At 44.5% G+C, this 19,177-nt stretch overlaps 1 protein-coding gene across 1 annotated transcript in view; it reads right to left on the bottom strand.

The window, feature by feature from the left end:
* Positions 1-8,945, bottom strand: part of LHFPL1 (LHFPL tetraspan subfamily member 1) — a 37,667-nt gene extending 28,722 nt beyond the window's left edge. The window contains exon 1 of the mRNA XM_073358713.1: positions 8,564-8,945. Coding sequence (XP_073214814.1) covers positions 8,564-8,945 — 382 coding nt within the window. The remainder of the gene's footprint in view (positions 1-8,563) is intronic.
* Positions 8,946-19,177: the final 10,232 nt, after the last annotated feature.

Here is a 19,177-nt window from a genome sequence, read left to right as displayed (position 1 = left end):
AGAGACTAACAAATTTATTTGAGCATAAGCATCCAATGAAGTGAGCTGTAGCTCACGAAAGCTTATGCTCAAATAAATTTGTTAGTCTCTAAGGTGCCACAAGTACTCCTTTTCTTTTTGCAAATACAGACGAACACGGCTGCTACTCTGAAAAATGTATCTGGATAGAAGTCATACCGGGAGAATAACAACAGTATGAACACAGCTTGACACTAATGCTGTCTGGGCTGAGAAGCCAATGCATACTCTAGTGGCAGTCAGCCATATCCCCCGAGAGCATCTCCAAATAATATAATATACACGTGCAGCCGCACCCCCATGCCCAATCCTTTCAGAGAAGTAAAAGGCACGAAGCCAAAAATGCATTTTGTGGACTCGTAACTGACAACTAATCCCATTATACTCGATGAAAGGGCTAACGGAAGCCCTTAAGGGCATATTCTTAAAAATGAAGTAGTAAGTAAATTATCCGGCAGTACATTTGCACTTTTCAGCATTTCCTATATTACATCTTATTAGAAGGGGGAACTGATCAGTTTTCCCTGGAGATGTGGCTTTCTGATGTTACTGCTTGAAAACTAGGGTGATACCTGACAGACAAATACACAGGGCAGGGATGACATCAAACCCATGTGTTTAGCACTGGCTGCATGTGCAATAATTAGCCATGCTATCTGCCCAATACTGACTGTGAAGCTGGATAGTATGGAAAATATTATCTCCTTTGCAGTAAACACTTCCATGAAATAGTGCATCAGCATTTCATTGCTGGCTACAAAAGCCTATGAAGGGTTGCAGAATTTGAGTCAGTAGGAGGGATGCTGGAACCAAGGATAAGGTGTAAGGAGGAGGCAGGCCACCAAGCATATCTTGCACTGGGAATGGGATGAATCTGGACCTCCAGGACGAAGTATGAGGAGGCCTCACATTGGCAAAGGTGCAAGGATCACATGGGCATGATGCTAGGATCATGCATTTAACATGCACGCTCGACCATAGCTAGATATGATGTTTGCATTAATTGAAACTTGCCGTGCCTTGCACCATCCAGGTGTGATCCTTGCACTTGTGACAGGTGGGGGGGAGGAGTCAGTGCAATAGGAGGGATGCCTGGGACTCTGCGGAGGCTGGGCCCTGGCATGCTTCAGAGTATAGCACTGAGCACTTAACTTTGAGAACACCAGCACTGGCCAGGCGCCTAGCCATAGGAATGTTTAAAGGGAGGACATCCAATATATTTACTGCTACTATACAAATATTATACATACAACTTGCCAGGCAGCATTTATGTGGGAAGCAAATACAAATGAAAAATGTATCACATTTCTAATGTATTTTGTGTGTTCCCCCTACAGCATTCATAAGGCTGGAAGCCTAAAAAATACCCGTGTCCAAAGGGTTAAACAGCAAAACTCACCATAATGCTCTGTGGCCTTTTCAGATGGAGAATGTTACACTTCAGTGAATGGAGGGACAAAAGGCCTGTTTCGATCACCAGCAAAAGGGGCACAGAACTAGTGTGTGGAAGTGACGTATCTAGTCTCCTGGGGATATTACAGCCAGGCCATCACTGCAGAAGATTAACCTCAGCAACCCGCTGTTTACTCTGATAGGACAAACTTGCAGGGGGCTTGCTGTCTGTCTCTGTGGCTAGTAAACAAACTGATGTGTAGTGAAAGGAAAATGTATCTGAGGTCTAAGTCTTAATGGACCCATTTTCTCCGCACTTTTTGCCATGCTGAGATTGCTCTGACTGGAAACGAATTGCACTTCTCCCCGAGATGTATTTCAGTTAATGCACCTACTGCCGAGAACCTTCTATGCCTTTCATAAAATCCAGAGAGTTTTGCAGGCACATGTGAATCAACACTATGAGAAGCTGGACGGGTTGAGAATCAGTAGACATCAGGAAGCTTTTTAGTCTATGTGTGTGCAGTGCCTAGCACAATAGGGCTCGATCCCTGACTGGGGCCTTTAAGCAGGGTCATTATACAAATATCATCATTTAAATTACAAATCTCCTGAAGCCTTCTAAAAAAACCTGTAAAACTACTAGATGGAGAAATGTTTTCTTTTAAAATAACATGACTAGCGCATTTATCTGGAATGTTCATTAGCTAGGCAATGCACCTGGTAAAGATAGTACTTAGAGTGGTTTACTTGTGCTGCGGTATGAAATTATTTAAACCTGAGTCTACGCTTGCGTATTGCTCTATGGCACTGACATTAGCTGGGTGGTCATTGACTACGATGGCTAACTAAGCAATACGAATTCTTCCCAAGGAAGGAAAGAGACAAGCTGATTCATCCAATTACAGTATTCTGTAACCTGCTACCTGCGTGGCAGGATTGTCAGGAGACAGTAGCCACAAGCCATGTTGGTTCATCATTGTTCAGGAACACGCATTGCTCTTGGGCATATTTTTATTTAATGATGATTGATTTTTAATTATTTGTTATTAGGGGAATTCACCCCACCTTTTATCTACTTGGTGCTTAATAGCTCATGACCTGTACCCAATTAAGATCTACTAAGACAGTGGTTCTCAGACTTTTGTATTGGTCACACAGCAAGCCTCTGAGTGCGACCCCCCCTTTATAAATTAAAACCACATTTTTTTTATATTTAACACCATTATAAATGCTGGAGGCAAAGCGGGGTTTGGGGTGGAGGCTGACAGCTCGCGACCCCCCAAGTAATAACCTTGTGACCCCCTGAGGGGTCATGACCCCCAGTTTGAGAACTAAAAAGCATTTGACTGGAGGAAAAATATATATTCAAGCAATAACCGTACGAAGGATCACACGCAGGGCTTAAATTCAGCCGGAGCTGTCCAGAGCTCTGGCAAATATTTTCAAACCTTGACTCCAGCCTCATGCTGTTGCGGTTCTCAGCCCAGGGTCTGCGGGCCTCTGCGGGGGCCACTGGCCAGTTTCAGGGGGTCCCTGGGGCCCCACGACTGAAGCCTGTAGCCCTGAGCCCCAGCATGCCCTGCGGACAATGGGGGTGGGAAGGCGTGGTGGGCTCCAGGAAATACTCTATGAGAATTTAAGCCCTGATCACACATGATGAATAGGGAAACACTGTGCGGTGGTGACCTTTCAAAATAAACTTTGACCTGCAGTTTTCATACTGCTGTCCTTTTTTTTTTTGTAAACGTAGGTTGACACCTAAAATACTGAGCAACAATTATTTTTTGAGGTATGCTTCAATGGGATAAGTAGAAATGGAAATTCAGGGAAACCAGTGTTCAGCAACCTTAATAAGACAAGCCCAAACCAGATCCCCACATATAAAAGTATTCTGAGGCAGTTCATATCCAGACCTGAACTTCATGGTTCTGGCCAATCTTCAATGTAAAAATAAAACAGCCTTCAATCTCTCACAGGGCTGTGTAGTAATGCAAACTACCTTGGGAGCTAGCTAGATGGCAGTAGAACATACTCAAATGTTGCTAGATTAGTATGACGAATAAATCCTTGTGGTCAGATGTTCCTGTTGCTTGGTCCTGAAGAAAACACATAACAGACTTGGCAACAGAAATTAAGTAGAACAATGCAACATTTAGTTGGGGATTGGTCCTGCTTTGAGCAGGGGATTGGACTAGATGACCTCCTGAGGTCCCTTCCAACCCTGATATTCTATGAACATAATCTGAAAACTAGTTCTTCAGCAGGAATAGTCACCCAGGGAGTGATTTCTGCTAACGTACATGCAACCCAATGATGTATCTTACATCATTCTTGTTTCTCACAGTGTAGCATAGGCCATGAGACTATATGGAACCAACATCAAAAGATTGCATTTAAATTGAATAACTAGGCAAACACGACTGTGGTGGGGAATTGCAGACTCTGCCCAGAATGTAGCTTGGCAGCAAAGTCCCCTACTCTACACATGTAGGGCACGCTCCATGAGTAGATCTACCCTGGTCTACATGGAAGGTGGAGGTGGTTGAACTGCTCCACAGGGAACTGAGACTAAGGAGTGGTTTGGTGTGGAGAAGATCGAGGACCTGCCCAAGGGATGTACAATCAGCCAAACAGGAGATTCATGGAAAGGTCAAAAGCTGAGTCAGCCCTGCTGGGATTCCTAGCCCTGATGGCAGGGACTCTAGGTATTTCAAACCTGATGCTTAGACCTATTTGCCATCCTCTACCTCTGTTCATCTAAACCTGTGAAACCTGCAGCTGTCTCCACTCTCCCATCATCAAAGAATGATGTGCCTGATTTGCTGGTCTGGCCATGCTGCACTTGATGCAGGGCCAGAGAGGGGCTCCCCTGATCCTGGGGCCAGCCCATCGTCCAATATAAATTACTTACACTCCCCGGAGCTAGTCTAGCAGCCAGGAACCACCAGAGTATATGCTCTGTACCACCTGTGGATTCTCCTTGTACAGGGATGAATCTTCTGGGTTCATGGCTGCTTTGCACTGCTAGAGAGATGCAAAGCAGCCCCAGCAAAGCCAAGAATCGGGACTATTTATTTTTCTTAACTGAAAATTATCACATCCATCACAAGAGGGGTTAACATCCATTGGTGTCAAGATATTGTGGCGCATCTTCCTTCACTGCTGTAGGATTCAAGCCCTTCACTAACGTTAGTAGGTTCTCCCCCACAATAACTTAAGGAAGTATTATTGTCCTTATTTTATAGATGGGGAACCAGAGTGCACGGAGATTAAGTGTCTGACCCAAGGCCACACAAAGAGTCTGTAGCAGAGTCAAGAACTGAACTGAGATCTAATGAATACAGTCCTGGGCCTTAACGACAAACCCTTTCTTCCTCCCCTTTATACCACTGTGCAGAACACTGCTACCCTGCTATTATAGTCTGATGTCCCAGGGCAAGTTGCCTGATTCTGCAAAGATCTGTTGAAAGCAATTTGTACTCTGTTGCTGAGGGTGACATAGATCACTATGATGAATAAATCCTTCTAGTCAGATGGGATGGGAGGAGATCCTGGAGAGAAATGCATCTATTACAGAGCTCTGGATGGTGGGGGGACTCGGACAGCAGTCAATTAAAGCGTTTGGATTCTGGCACCATCCTTGTAATCCTACGGTTATTGCCAGTAAGGCTAGATGTGCATTTTTAAACAATGCCTCTTTGTTTTGTTCAGTTGGAAGCAGTCTCCAACAAACACAACCAGCTGCCTAGACAAGCCCATTGCATGCCAAGCTAAAGCGTAAAAGGAGGCAATTACGAACGTTCCAATATTTATCACATTTTAAAAAATAATCCAAATGTAACTCTATTTCCCCAGAAATAGTTCATCCTTCATGGTGCTGATTTCTGGGGCTTGTGCAGCTGAAAGCCTCATGGCAATGAGTTATCTATATTATGCACAGCACGCGCATATGAGGACATCTTAATACAAAGGGACGGCCTTAGAGAAAATAGTGGTGAGCTGATTTTCGGAAGTGCTGAGCAGCCCTAGTTCACTGACTTCAGTTCCCTACAGTGTGGCAGCCAGATTCTGGTATCGGTGGCGTTCTTTGGAATTTATACTGACATAACAGAGATCAGAACCTGGAGGGGGATGATAGCCTAGTGTAAACATAGATTTCACATTTGAATATAGCACCCACAAATGAGATTTATTTTCAACTCCTCGAGGGCTCCTTTGTTTAAACTTCTCCCTTAGTGCCAGCTCAGCTGTGTGGTTGGAACTCCTGTTTGCATTGCCTAGATGGCTGCTTCCAATCCATCACACCATGGTTTTATATGTCTAGCCCTCTATGCTCATAGCCCTCCTTTGTGAGAGGGAAGCAGTCGCACATTGGTTTGCTGTGGTGCTTTGCTATGTGTTCCGTGGTTTTCAAGCTATTGTGTAAATAAACTAGCAGTATCACACTGGGGAGGGAAAACAAAGACGTTCCAGTTTATTACAAAAATGGAGACAACACACTAAGGCCTTGGCTACAGTGGAGATTTTGACTACTGGTGCGGTGGTGCAAACCCCTAGTGTAGACATGCAAAGCCACAGGCCATAAGTCATGTTTTGTGCTGATACTTGAAACTGGGATAAGTTGCCCCAGTGCAAAACTATATTTCACGGATGGGTTAGTGGCACTGGGGCAAATCACTGCTGGTAGTTGTATACTGAGGTACCTCCCGCCTTGAGCAATGCTGCTGCAGCTGATGGAAGCTTTTGCCTTTTATTTTCCATCAGTCATCTATGGTAATTTACTAACTGGCTCAAGGAGGGTATGGAACCCTCTGGGAAGGAGAGAGAAGAGAAGGTTGAGCATGGTGAGCGGTCTCAGAGAGGGAATGAAGGCAGAGGGGGTAGGAGGCCTGGAGCTGAGAATGGAAGGCAAACAGGAAGGGGACAAGTAGTTGATCAGTTTGGACTGAACAAAGCATGGGGAAGAGAGGACAGAGATAGAGGTAGGATTCTTTTGGCATCCCACAGTTCTGGAGACAATGAGCCTGATTCACCAAGGTGTCACTCCAGCTTCACACCAGACTGATTTCAAAGGAGTGATGCGGATGTCAAACTGGGGTTACACTGGTCCATATGTATGGAGGAAGGACATTATGAATAGGAATGGGTTCTGGCTAGGGCACAGGACAAGGACTCAGGTGACCTGAGTTCTGTTGCCAGCCCCGACACTGGCCTGTTGTCTGCCACTGGGCAAGTCCCTGTCCCATTCTGTGCCTCAGTTTCCCTCTTCTTGTCTTCTCTCTTCGGATTGTAAGCGCTGCAGGGCAGGTTTGTCTCTAGCTGTATGTGTGTATAGTGCCCAGGACAATGGGGTCTTGACACATTCCTGAAATACAGATAATGATAACAGAATTGTGGAGACAGACAAGGGCAGGACTGATAAAATGCCAAGGGGGTTTATGCTAGGTAGAAAGCTGCATTGGGGGAACCTCTCCACAGCTATATCGTGACTGCAAGAAGAGGTGTATTTATATGTGGAGATAGCTAACCTCAGAGAACTGCCACAACGTAACATCCTTGTGGAGTCAAGGCATAGGTGGCTTTCACCTGGATGTAGCTAGTCAAAATCGACAATATATGCCCTGCCTGGAGTGGACCTCGATTAGCTGAGGTGAAAACTACAGTGTCCCGTGTCCACCAGAGGGAGCTATCTCCCTGCTTCCAGAGGCCACTAGCATCCCACAGGTAAAATTATCCTTTTTTTCCCCAAAAAAACACCTACAAATATTATCCTCTTTGTCTCGCAAACTATGGTGGGTCCCTGCCAACTTCCCTCCCTCACCCAACAAGACAGCAACTCTTGTTTGCAGTGAAAACATAGCCACGGGATTGTCTACAGAGCAAGCCTCTTCTACAGTGAAAAGAAAAGGAGTACTTGTGGCACCTTAGAGACTAACCAATTTATTTGAGCATAAGCTTTCGTGAGCTACAGCTCACTTCATCGGATGCATACTGTGGAAACTGCAGAAGACATTATATACACAGAGACCATGAAACAATACCTCCCCCCACCCCGCTCTCCTGCTGGTAATAGCTTATCTAAAGTGATCACTCTCCTTACAATATTACCAGCAGGAGAGTGGGGTGGGGGAGGTATTTTTTCATGCTTTGTGTGTATAAAAAGATCTTCTACACTTTCCACAGTATGCATCAGATGAAGTGAGCTGTAGCTCACGAAAGCTTATGCTCAAATAAATTGGTTAGTCTCTAAGGTGCCACAAGTCCTCCTTTTCTTTTTGCGAATACAGACTAACAGGGCTGTTACTCTGAAACCTGTCATTCTACAGTGAGAGGGGCCTGGCCCTTCTGAACTCTCTCAGGGCTTGTCTACACGGCAAGTTGCCGAATGGCATGTCCCGGAGTGAATCTACAACTCCTGAGCCTGCAGCGCAGTAATGGCCCGCGCAGACACTGCTATTGCACAGTGAAAGGGCCGAAGCACGGCTCGGCGTACTACTGCCGGAAGTATTTCAAGCCGCTCTCTGGGGCTTTCACTGCGCTGTAGCAGAATCCACATAAGACGCTACCACACAGCAAGCCAAGGCACTGTGGAGTCACATCCTGGCTTGCCGTGAAGCAACTTGTTGTGCAGACAAGCATTAGGAGGGTTCAGAAAGGCCAGGTCCTCCTTATTCTGGAATAGGCATGACTGAAGTAACCAGAGGTGTTAAAGACGAGAGTGGAAATACAGTGCTGAAGTTACTGTCATCAGGGGACGTGTATTAAACAGAAAGAACCAGCAGCTGAAGTAGGCAGAATGTTTTCCCACAGAGATTCCTGGCTTTTGGGGAATGTTACAGCTCTGGGCCTGGTAACAAACCAGAAGAACATTTAATGTACTGAGAGTGTCTCTCGTAACAGACGTGGTATTTATGTAGAGCCAACAGGAAATTAAAGACTATACATGAAAACAGAAAGGTCAAGTATTGGAATAAAAAATCATATTCATGCTACCAAGATTTACTTCAGATGTTTAGTACAGATGTTTCCAGCTCAGTGATCGTTGGTGTCCTGAGCAGTGCTCTGAAGATCACTGTACAGTATTAGCATATGCTAATCAGCAACCTGAAGCCACTCACGTATGTAGCATAATGCAAACGATTTCCATTACCTCCTACAAACTGGGCTGCCCCCATGAAGCGTCCCATCATCCGAGAGATGAGCTCTTCCACGCAGCAACCCAGGATGGCTGCTAACGCCACCAGGAGCAGCAAGGCACAGCCAATTCCGGTCACCACGGTGCAGATCTGCCAGGATAAGCTGGGGATAGCCCCAAAACTGGCATACCTCCCACATTCTTCCACCATCACCAGGTGCCTCTCCTCCATCTGAGCTGGGTACGTGCACCGTCGGAAGGTGCCAAATGAAACTGGCTTCCCCAGCTGGGAACCAAAGAGCCAACAGGGCACAAAATAACTGGCCGAGCTGGCAACTGCTGTGAGAAAGGATAGGAAAGCCCAGAGGGCCCCAACCAGCGTCAAACTGCTGCCCATCTTCTTAGATCTCTGGTTAGAAGTGAAATTAAAGATAGCTGCCTCAGGGCATTCAAAGTGTCTCCTTGTCAGGGGTCTTCACAAACCTCAGAGAGGGACAAAAGAGGGCCAATAGAAGGGACTCAGCCCAGAGAGAAAACAGGAACCATGCTCGGGTCTGCCTCTCTACTTTCTGAAGCCACCAGCTTCCTCCAGGCAAAATTATCCTTTTTTTTTTTTCTTCAAAAAAAGTCCTAAAAATATTCTTATCTATATATTGCAAATAACTATGGATCCCTGCCAACTTCCTCCTGCACCCAACAAACCAACAGCATCCCTCTTATTTCACTCCATTGTGTTCTTAGTCCTTTTCCTGAGTGCTGGGCCCGGCCAGGCCTGCTGACTGATACATTTGGGCCCAGAGACAGTCTCTTGTTGGAAACATTTGTTTATTATTTGCTCAGGGTGCTGAAAGTTCTGATTCTGCTGTGTCGTTGTCAGTTGACCTCACAGCCGACTCTGACAGTGCTAGCGGGTCTTTCTGATGCCATTCCTATGTTCAGCTGCAATCTCTGAAATAGAAAAGCCACCCAACCAGATTACTGGCTAAGCGATTTCATACTTTACATTGTAAGTTTCAAAAATTCTTCACTCCAGAAAGGTTGTTTAGGAATTAATGTCACTTAAAGATCCTCCTATATATGCAAACCATGGGCCCAGTCTTGTACTCCCATAGTTAAAAGTTAAACACATTAAAAGTTAAATGAAATTAAATTAAAAATTAAAAGCGAATTGCAAGTTATTGCAACTGAAAGAAATTAGCAACGAATAGTCATTTGCATTTTGCTTCAGTTTGTTCCCTCAATGCCTGTGGCCTCTCTCAGACACAAGAATGTTTCTCATATGAGTCAGCTGCTACTCTGAAACCTGAATATTGACCATGTTCCTTTAACCAAACGGAGACTTTATATAGCAATGTGTATTCCCCCACTGAGCATTCTTAGGGGAACTGGGGCAGCGAGCACTCCAATCACACAGAAGAGATTGGTTTCAGAGTAGCATCCGTGTTAGTCTGTATTCGCAAAAAGAAAAGGAAGACCTGTGAACTCACGAAAGCTTATGCTCAAATAAATTTGTTAGTCGCTAAGCTGTCACAAGTCCTCCTTTTCTTTTTACAGAAGAGATTGCACTGTATTTATACAGACAGGCAGGTTTGTGCCTTCTAGGCAACAATTGCTTTCTTTACTTGATGGCCTCAAAGCAATCCCAAGAAGAATTATACTGAGCGGTATTATGTGGTTGCCATTACCATAATATCTGAGCACCTCACAAACTTTAATATATTTACCATCACAGCAGGCCTGAGAGGTAGGGCAGTGCTATTATCCACATTTTACAGATAAGAAACTGAGACACAGAGAGCCTACAAAAAGAAAGGTTTCAGAGTAACAGCCGTGTTAGTCTGTATTCACAAAAAGAAAAAGCTTACGCTCAAATAAACGGGTTAGTCTCTAAGGTGCCACAAGTCCTCCTTTTCTTTTTGCGGATACAGACTAACACGGCTGCTACTCTGAAACCTGTCAGAGAGCCTACAGGCACATCTACTCAGCCTGCAGCAGCGAGCAACTCAGCCCGGGTTGAGAGACTTGGGCTTGCGGGGCTTCTGCTAACACTTTAAAAATAGCTGCACAGACAGCTCTTTGAATACACCCAGCTTGGGCTGGAGCTTGGACCCTGAAGCTTAAGGACGCAAACCCAAGTCTCTCGGCCCCTGCTGGGAGGCTCGCTTCCACGGGCTGTGTAGACATACCCTAAGTGACTTGTCCAAGGCCATCCAGGAAGTCTTTGGCAGAGCAGGCAATTGAAGCTGAGTCTCTCAAGTCCCCAGCTAGCCCTGGACCATTCTTCCTGTCACAACAATGGATAACAATCCCAGTTCCACACCAGCACTAACATGCCTCTCTCCCTCTCAAACTCCTTCCCCTTGAACTCTATTACTGGGGTGGCGGTGGGTATTTTTTTAATTAAGGAGAGAGAGAGCCCTTTGAGGACATTGGTGAAATGACAGCCATGCTGGAACTCTGCGCTTTAATAAAAGAATTTCAAACAGATGTTAAAGGCGTTTGATTTATGAAACTTTTAGAGGTTGAGGGTTTTTTTAATTAAAATATAGCATAGCAGGAGCAGCAGGAGCTGTCATTTCTACTCCTGCTCTTCCCTGCCAGCATGTTCCGGTTGAAAATGTTTCGTCAGTTACATCTAGGGAGGGAAGGGAGAAAGTCAATGTTCCAGTTTAGTGGATAGTGATTTTTTATTATTATTTTAATTTTAGTAAAAATATTCAAATTGAGACCTAGAATAAATGAATTTTTAAAAAAGCAAACCAGGACCCATGTCATTTCTCCAGGATCCATCTCCTCTACACACATCAGATATACGACAGGTCATTAAAATCCATCTTTTGTCCTTTCACATTATAATGCACCCAGTATAACTTTGGAATGATCTCTCTCTTGCTTCTTCAATGAAATGCAATTAACAAACAGAAGAAAGCTAAACAGATGAGCAGCTGCAGTAACAAGTCGTCTGGTGAATACAAAACAGTGGGATTTGTGTGGCTCTTTTGGGCTCTGGTTGCTACTTCTATAGGCACTCTTTCCCTCCCCCACTGCAGTGGAGAATTTCCTCTTCCCCACTGAGAAGCAAACTAAATTTGTACTATATCTGCATGAGCCCTAGGCAACTTCAGACTAAAATCTGTTGGTTTGGGCTTCATTTTGGAATCAAGTTTACCTCCCTACCACACACTCTTGTGCTATTAAACAGTCCCATGACAGAGGAGCCTGAATAGCTCAGACAGGCAGTAATACCCTAGGCTATACAGTCTTTGGGTAAAATACTGGCCCCATTGAAGTCAACAGCAAAAGTTCAGTAGAAAAAAAGATTTTGCCATTTTAATCTACTTCACTGGTCCAGATCCAACCCAGCTCAGAAGTGACTGGAACTTGTTACCATCTGGTGGCTGTTCTGTCTCCTATGTTAAATGAGTTTGTGGTCTCCATTTCGTTCCTAGTGTGCGGATGTCTACATCGCAGGACAACCATCACAAGTACCCTAGCTGGCAATCTGAGTCGGGAGGCCAAGGAGTGAATGGGCACAGAAAAGAGAGTAGCCTCTTCCCTTTAGAGGTGACCTTTGCAGTTCAGGGTAGAGTACTGAGTGGGAAGTTTTCTGTGCTGCTACTCATGCTGTCCCTGTTCTGTTGACCGAGGACTTCAGTCTCCATGGCACTAAATTCATACAAAACAATTTTTAAAAGGAGATAAAATGACCCCATAATGGTTTTTGCTGGAATTGGGGTGTTAGCCACTTTGACCTGGCCAAACTGAAGTATAGAATATTACATTATATCCCTGCCTAAACTCCCTCCTCTAGTACCCGTTAGATACTGCTAGAGATGGGCCTGAGCTGGAACCCCAGATGCGAACACCAGCAGGGGTGGGAGACATTCAGATCCAAATCCAAACCAAACCACCACATCAGGTCTAGACACAGCTGGACACTGGAAAAATTCCAGTTTGGATGCAAACTCTGTAATTTAGACCCATCTCAACATGCACTGTTCTTCTCTTCCTGCGCTAAAACTTGTGAGGTGTAATGTTGTTGTATACTGATAAACAGCTGCTGGGCTCCACTCCAGAGATGACTGCATTTCTGAGTGAGATATGGTGGATGAAGTGCTTTTTGTATCTACTCTATGGGACATGTCCCCTTTGAACATACCTGCCCAAAAGTTAGGGCCAGATTTTCCAAAGTGCCTAAGGGAATTGGCCGGATTTCCAGAAGCCCTCCGCATTCCCCCAACATGCTGAACCCCTTTGAAAATCTGTTCCCTTCTTCTTGCTGCCTAACTGGGACCTGAGCATTTTCAAAAATCTGGTCCTTCCCCAAGCCCCCAGAGTAATATTGTTCTGCCTTCATCTTCCCTCAGATAGACAGCACTGTGGGGCATCCGCCAAGAGATCATCATACAGGAACATGAATAAACAACATACAAATGACTCACCTAAACCCCACATCTCTTCCTTTCACTCTTCATGCTCCCCCAATCTGCCTTTCCTTCTACACCCTTCCTTAGCACAACAGAGGAGAGCGGCGCCAGCCAACTCCTCCTAGCAGCTCCTGTGCCACGCTCTGAGAGGCACAAGTCACAGCCCCACAGAGCAAGGAGGCAGGCAGCAATGCAGAAAGACTAGCCAGGCAGTATCCACCCAGCAGCAGCAGAAGGCAGTTTCCCAAGTGATGGAGGCAGAGGCAGTGGGGCAGGTGCCATGGCCTATTGCTGGAAGGACCTTTTGTAGTTTACTGAATCCCTACTCAAGCAGGAAACAGCAGAACTCTAGAGTGAAGGGTCCCCACATGACCGACGTGGTGGACAGGCCTATGGCCAGCCTCCATAATGATTCTGTGGTCGTAGAAGTCTCTGCCATCACTACCCATTCCACATCCTGTAGCCACTTGGACTTCATGGTCACAAGCAGGCACAGAACTCAGGGCCTTCTGTTCAAAAAAAAAAAAAAAAAAAAAAAAAAAAAAAACCACAGACCCCTACCACGAGATCTAAGAGATAATCTTTAATAACTGTTCCACTATTAAGACCTTCATCCTCTGCGTGCATTCGCTCCAGGCAGAGCAGAAACATGTTTGTATATAGTACTTGAGACAGACAGAAAGTTACACACACAAGCCATCATATTGCAACTGCCTCATACCTGTGATGTAACATAAATCATTGAATTATAGAGCCAGGGCCTTTCTTGTTATCAATCTCCTTTGAGCTGCTCTGGCGGCCTAAAGGGGCTGGAAGGCTACCAGCTTCTCCCAGCTGGTGATTCCCACCACATGGGGGAGTTCTCAGCTGGTGCAAAGTCGGTGTAGCTGGCTGCTGCGCCACATGTCCTGTAGTCACCAGTGAAGGGGGCATGTCAGGGGTAGAAAACCATGGGAGGGAGCACGACCAGAGCACTACTACCCACCAGCAATCCACAGGTGGTCCTAGTTAGCTTGCCTACTTTAGAGCAGAACCTACAGTATGCCATAGCCTGGGTCATCATAGGACTGGATAATACCACTTAGCTCATAGATAACGTATTTCATTCGTAGATCTCACAGCACTTTTCAAAAGGAGGTCAATATTATTATCCCCATTTTACAGAAGAGGAAACTAAGGCACATCCAGGGAAGTGACTTGCTAACGGTTACCCACCAGCAGAGCTAGGACGAGAACCCTGCTCTCTTGAGTCCCAGACTAGTGCTCCATCCACAAGGCCATACTACCTCCCCAGTTAGCTCATCAACTTCTACCCCAAGCAACGTTTTGAGCCCTAGTCAAGGAGCCGTTCCAGGGACTTCATGAAGTCCAGTAGGGACAGCATTACTGCTATTGATTTTACATGGAAGGTGCTCAGATACGATGGTGATGGGCAGCTGTATAAAACCACAAGATAGACAGACAGCTCGATCTGTGGCTTCGACCCTCCCCTGCTCTGCACCTATCAAATAAAGCACAGAGCCTAGACCATGATCTAGAGATGAAAAAGACCTATTCGCTCATATAGTGCTCGTGCAGGGCTTTTCCATTCTGAACATTTCATGGCATTTTGTCCAACCTTGGAGTAGTTTTAAATGCAAAAAGAAAAAGTTGCAAGTAAACCATGTTTTATAGAAGCCCCTTTGCAAACTTCTAGAGTAAGGAAAACTATTGGAAGACATTATTTTATAACTGTACTTAGTCTTTCTGACCTCTGCTCTTTGATTTGACATATTATGTTGCCATCAGCTGTCATTTCCTTCATTTCTTTACAGGCAAAAAAAAAAAAAAAAGAAAAGAAAAATCACATAAGCCATTACAGAATGTCTGGTTGTTAAGGGAATACAAGCAATTTTAGAGCAATAAATGTGAAATTTGTGTAAACTTAATTTCACTGAAATTTAACTTCCATATTTTCAATAAACACTGTGCATGATTAAGCCGATTATCTGAACCAAGCTCCAGTGGATACATTTATTTAACTCCTGTAGTGTTATCGCATTAGGAAGTTCTCTCTTTCAGATACTCAGTCTGCTATCATTTTACCTTTAAGTCTTTGATGTGTGTTAATGGAAAAGTGAAATCCTGATTCTAATCCCAGGTAAATATTCTACAAACAATAGCAAAACAGATGGGATTAGGAAAAAAACAAACACCCTATGACATTGCTCTTGTTAATAAAACAAAATGAAATAAAAAAATAAAATGTAACAACAGAACAAATGAATAGACTGGGGTTAAGATGCTGCTAAAGCCCTGAGCTTGTAAAAAGCTTCCTTAATGGCAATTTTAAATGCATTTAGCTCAGACTGCAAATTAATCTCCTTACCACTAAATCAGTCTCTCTCCTGTCAGGTTGTGATGTGAGAAACTTCTGCTGCTCTCCGACATTCTGCCAGTCACACTGGCACTGTAATGAAAGCTCCTCTCCTCTCTGATGCCTGTGTGCAGCCACTCACCTTTGGGAAGGAGGGGAGGAGTTCTCAAGCCTCACTACCTAGTAGGAATTAACTCTGAGCATGCTGAATGCTTCCAACCAGGGCTGCTTGATGACACTGGGTAGAACAGGCTACAGTCCTCCAGACAGCAATATCAGGTACTATCCAAGAACACCATGAGCAGTCACTATTATGGGAAAGGACTAATGCCAGACATAAAAGTTAGGACACGGGGAAGGGTCATGAGGGCAAGAATTGAAGCCCATGTTAAAAATATTGGCTCCATTTGTTTAAATCCAGAATAGGTTTTGATTGTACATAGCAGCTTTCGTACTCAACTTGAGGTACTTTACACTGATGAGTTAGAGACGAGTTGTCCGGGGACTATAAACCAACACAGCAGCCAGTATGTGCTCAGCCATAGTTCATCTTGTAAATTAAGGACCAGATTCAACCTCGGTGTAAGCTGGCCACAATGGAGGAGGATATGGCTCTGTCCCAGGGAGGACACGGGCTGCTGGTTACTTCCGGCAGCAGGCAGCACTCCACCCCCACTTCCAACACACCCACCGTGGTGATGGAAAACTGATATGCTGCCCTGGCAACGAGCGATGAGGAATCACACCCAAAAGTGGAGAAGGAGAAGCCATGTACTCCCATGGCTGGGAGAATCGCAGCCACCACTCCCAGAAGTAAACGTAGGGTAGTGGTGGTTGGTCACTGTCTTCTGAGGGAGACAGAGGCACCCATCTGTCACCCTGACATGGCATCCCAGGAGGTATGCTGTCTCCAGGGGCCCATATCCAAGACTTTACAGAGGGATTGTCAAAGATCATCCAGCCCTCTGACTACTACTCCATGCTGCTCACCCATGTGGGCACTAATGATACTGCGAAGTATGACCCTCAGCAGATCAGAAGTGACTACAGAGCTCTGGGAGTAAGGGTGAAGGAGCTGGGAGCACAGGTGGTGTTCTCTTCGATCCTTCCAGTTAAGGGTAGGGGCCCAGGCAGAGACAGATGCATCCTGGAGGTAAATGCCTGGCTGGGAGAATGGTGTCACCAGGAGGGCTTCGGCTTCCTTGACCACGGGATACTGTTCCAGGAAGAAGGACTGCTAAATAGAGATAGGGTCCACCTCTCGAGGAAGGGGAAGAGCATATTTGGATACAGACTGGCTAACCTAGTGAGGAAGGCTTTAAACTAGGTTCGAAGAGGGCAGGTGACCAAAGCCCACAGGTAAGTCAAGAACATGAAGACCTGGGAGAAGATTCAGAATTTGGGGGGAGCATGGGCTGTTATAGCAGGGATAAAGGAGAGACAAGACAGAACTGGGGGCGGGGGGGAATCAAATTAGTATCTTAGATGTCTGTATACTAATGTGAGAAGTATAAGAAATAAGAAGGAAGTATTCAAAATGCTAGTAAATAAACACAACTATGACATAGTTGGCATCACAGAGACTTGGTGGGATAATACACACGACTGGAATATTGGTATAGCAGGGTACAGCTTGTTCAGGAAGAACAGACAGGGGAAAAAGGGAGGAGATGTTTCCTTATATATTAAAAGTGTATACAGTTGGACCAAGGTTAGGATGGAAATAGGAGACAGACTTGTTGAAAGTCTCTGGGTAAGGATAAAAGGGGTAAAAAACAAGTATGATGTCATGGTGGGGGTATACTACAGACCACCGAACCAGGAAGAAGAGGTGAATGAGGCTTTTTTTAAACAACTAACAAAATAATCCAAAGCACAGGACTTGGTGGGGATGGGGGAACTTCAACTACTCATTCATGTGTTGGGAAAATAGCAAAGCAGGGCACTGATTATCCAATAAGTTCTTTGAATGTATTGGAGACCATTTTTTATTTCAGAAGGTGGAGACAACTACTAGGGGAGAGGCTGTTCTAGATTTGATTTTGACAAATAGGGAGGAACTGGTTGAGAATTTGAAAGTGGAAGGTAGTTTGGGTGAAAGTGATCATGAAATGAGAGTTCATGATTCTAAGGAATGGTAGGAGGGAGAACAGCAAAATAAAGACAATGGATTTCAAGAAGGCAGACTTTAGCAAACTCAGGGAGTTGGTAGGTAAGATCCCATGGAAAGCAAGTCTAAGGGGAAAAACAACTGAAGACAGTTGGCAGTTTTTCAAAGAGACATTATTAAAGGCACAAGAGTAAACTATCCCACTGCGTAGGAAAGATAAGAAGTATGGCAAGAGACCACCCTGGCTTAACCAGGAGATCCTCAATTATCTAAAAATCAAAAGAGAGTCCTTCAAAAAGTAGAAACAAGCTCAAATCACAGAAGATGAATATAAACAAATAACACAAGTAGATAGGGACAAAATTAGAAAGGCCAAGGCACAAAATGAGATCAAACTAGCTAGAGACATAAAGGGTGACAAGAAAACATTCTACAAATACATAAGAAGCAAGAGGAAGACCAAGGACAGAGTAGGCCTGTTACTCAATTGGTGTGGGGGGAGACAATAACAGACAATGTGGAAATGACAGAGGTGCTTAATGACTTCTTTGTTTCAGTTTTCACCTAGAAGGTTGGTGGTGATTGGACATCTAACGTAGTGAATGCCAGTGAAAATGAGGTAGGATCAGAAGATGCTAAAATAGGGTAAGAACAAGTTAAAATTTACTTAGACAAGTTAGATGTCTTCAAGTCACCAGGGCCTGATGAAATGCATCCTAGAGTACTCAAGAAGCTGACTGAGGAGAAATCTGAGCCATTAGTGTTATCTTTGAAAAGTCATGAAAGATGGGAAAGATTCTAGAAAATTGGAAAAGGCCAAATATAGAGCCAATCTATAAAAAGGGAAATAAGGACAACCGAAGGAATTACAGACCAGTCAGCATAACTTCTGTACCCAGAAAAATAAAGGAACAAATAATTAAGCAATCAATCTGCAAACATCTAGAAGATAATAAGGTGAAAGTAAAAGTCAGTGTGAATTTGTCAAAAACAAATTGTGTCAAACCAACCTGATGGCTTATTGCCCTGTCCAGGAAAGCTTTGTGGATAGGGGGGAAATCAGTAGACATGGTATATCTTGACTTTAGTAACGCTTTTGGTACTGTCTCGCATGACCTTTTCATAAACAAACTAGGGAAATGCAACCTAGATGGAGCTACTGTAAGGTGGATGCAAAACTGGTTGGAAAACCATTCCCAGAGAGTAGTTATCAGTGGTTCACAGTCATGCTGTAAGGACATAATGAGTGGGGCCCCAGAGGGATCAGTTCTGAGTATGGTTCTGTTCAACATCTTCAATCAATGATTTAGATAATGGCATAGAGAGTACACTTATAAAGTGAGTGGATGATACCAATTTGGGAGGGGTTGAAAGTGCTTTGGAGGATAGGATTAAAATTCAAAATGATCTGGACAAACTGCAGAAATGGTCTGAAGTAAATGGGATGAAATTCAATAAGGACAAATGCAAAGTACTCCATTTAGGAAGGAACAATCGGTTGCACACATACAAAATGGGAAATGACTGTCTAGGAAGCAGTACTGCAGAAAGGGATCTGGGGGTCATAGTGGACCACAAGCTAAATATGAGTCAACAGTATAATGCTGTTGCAAAAAAAGCAAACATCATTCTGGGATGTATTAGCAGGAGTATTGTAAGAGAGACAACAGAAGTAATTCTGCTCTACTCCACACTGCTAAGGACAAATTGGAGAAAATCCAGAGAAGAACAACAAA

Source organism: Lepidochelys kempii, chromosome 9 (genome assembly GCF_965140265.1).
Source record: "Lepidochelys kempii isolate rLepKem1 chromosome 9, rLepKem1.hap2, whole genome shotgun sequence".
NCBI classification, from domain to species: Eukaryota; Metazoa; Chordata; order Testudines; family Cheloniidae; genus Lepidochelys; species Lepidochelys kempii.
The sequence above is the reverse complement of the archived record's forward strand: the minus strand, read 5'-3'. Positions and strand labels throughout refer to the sequence as shown.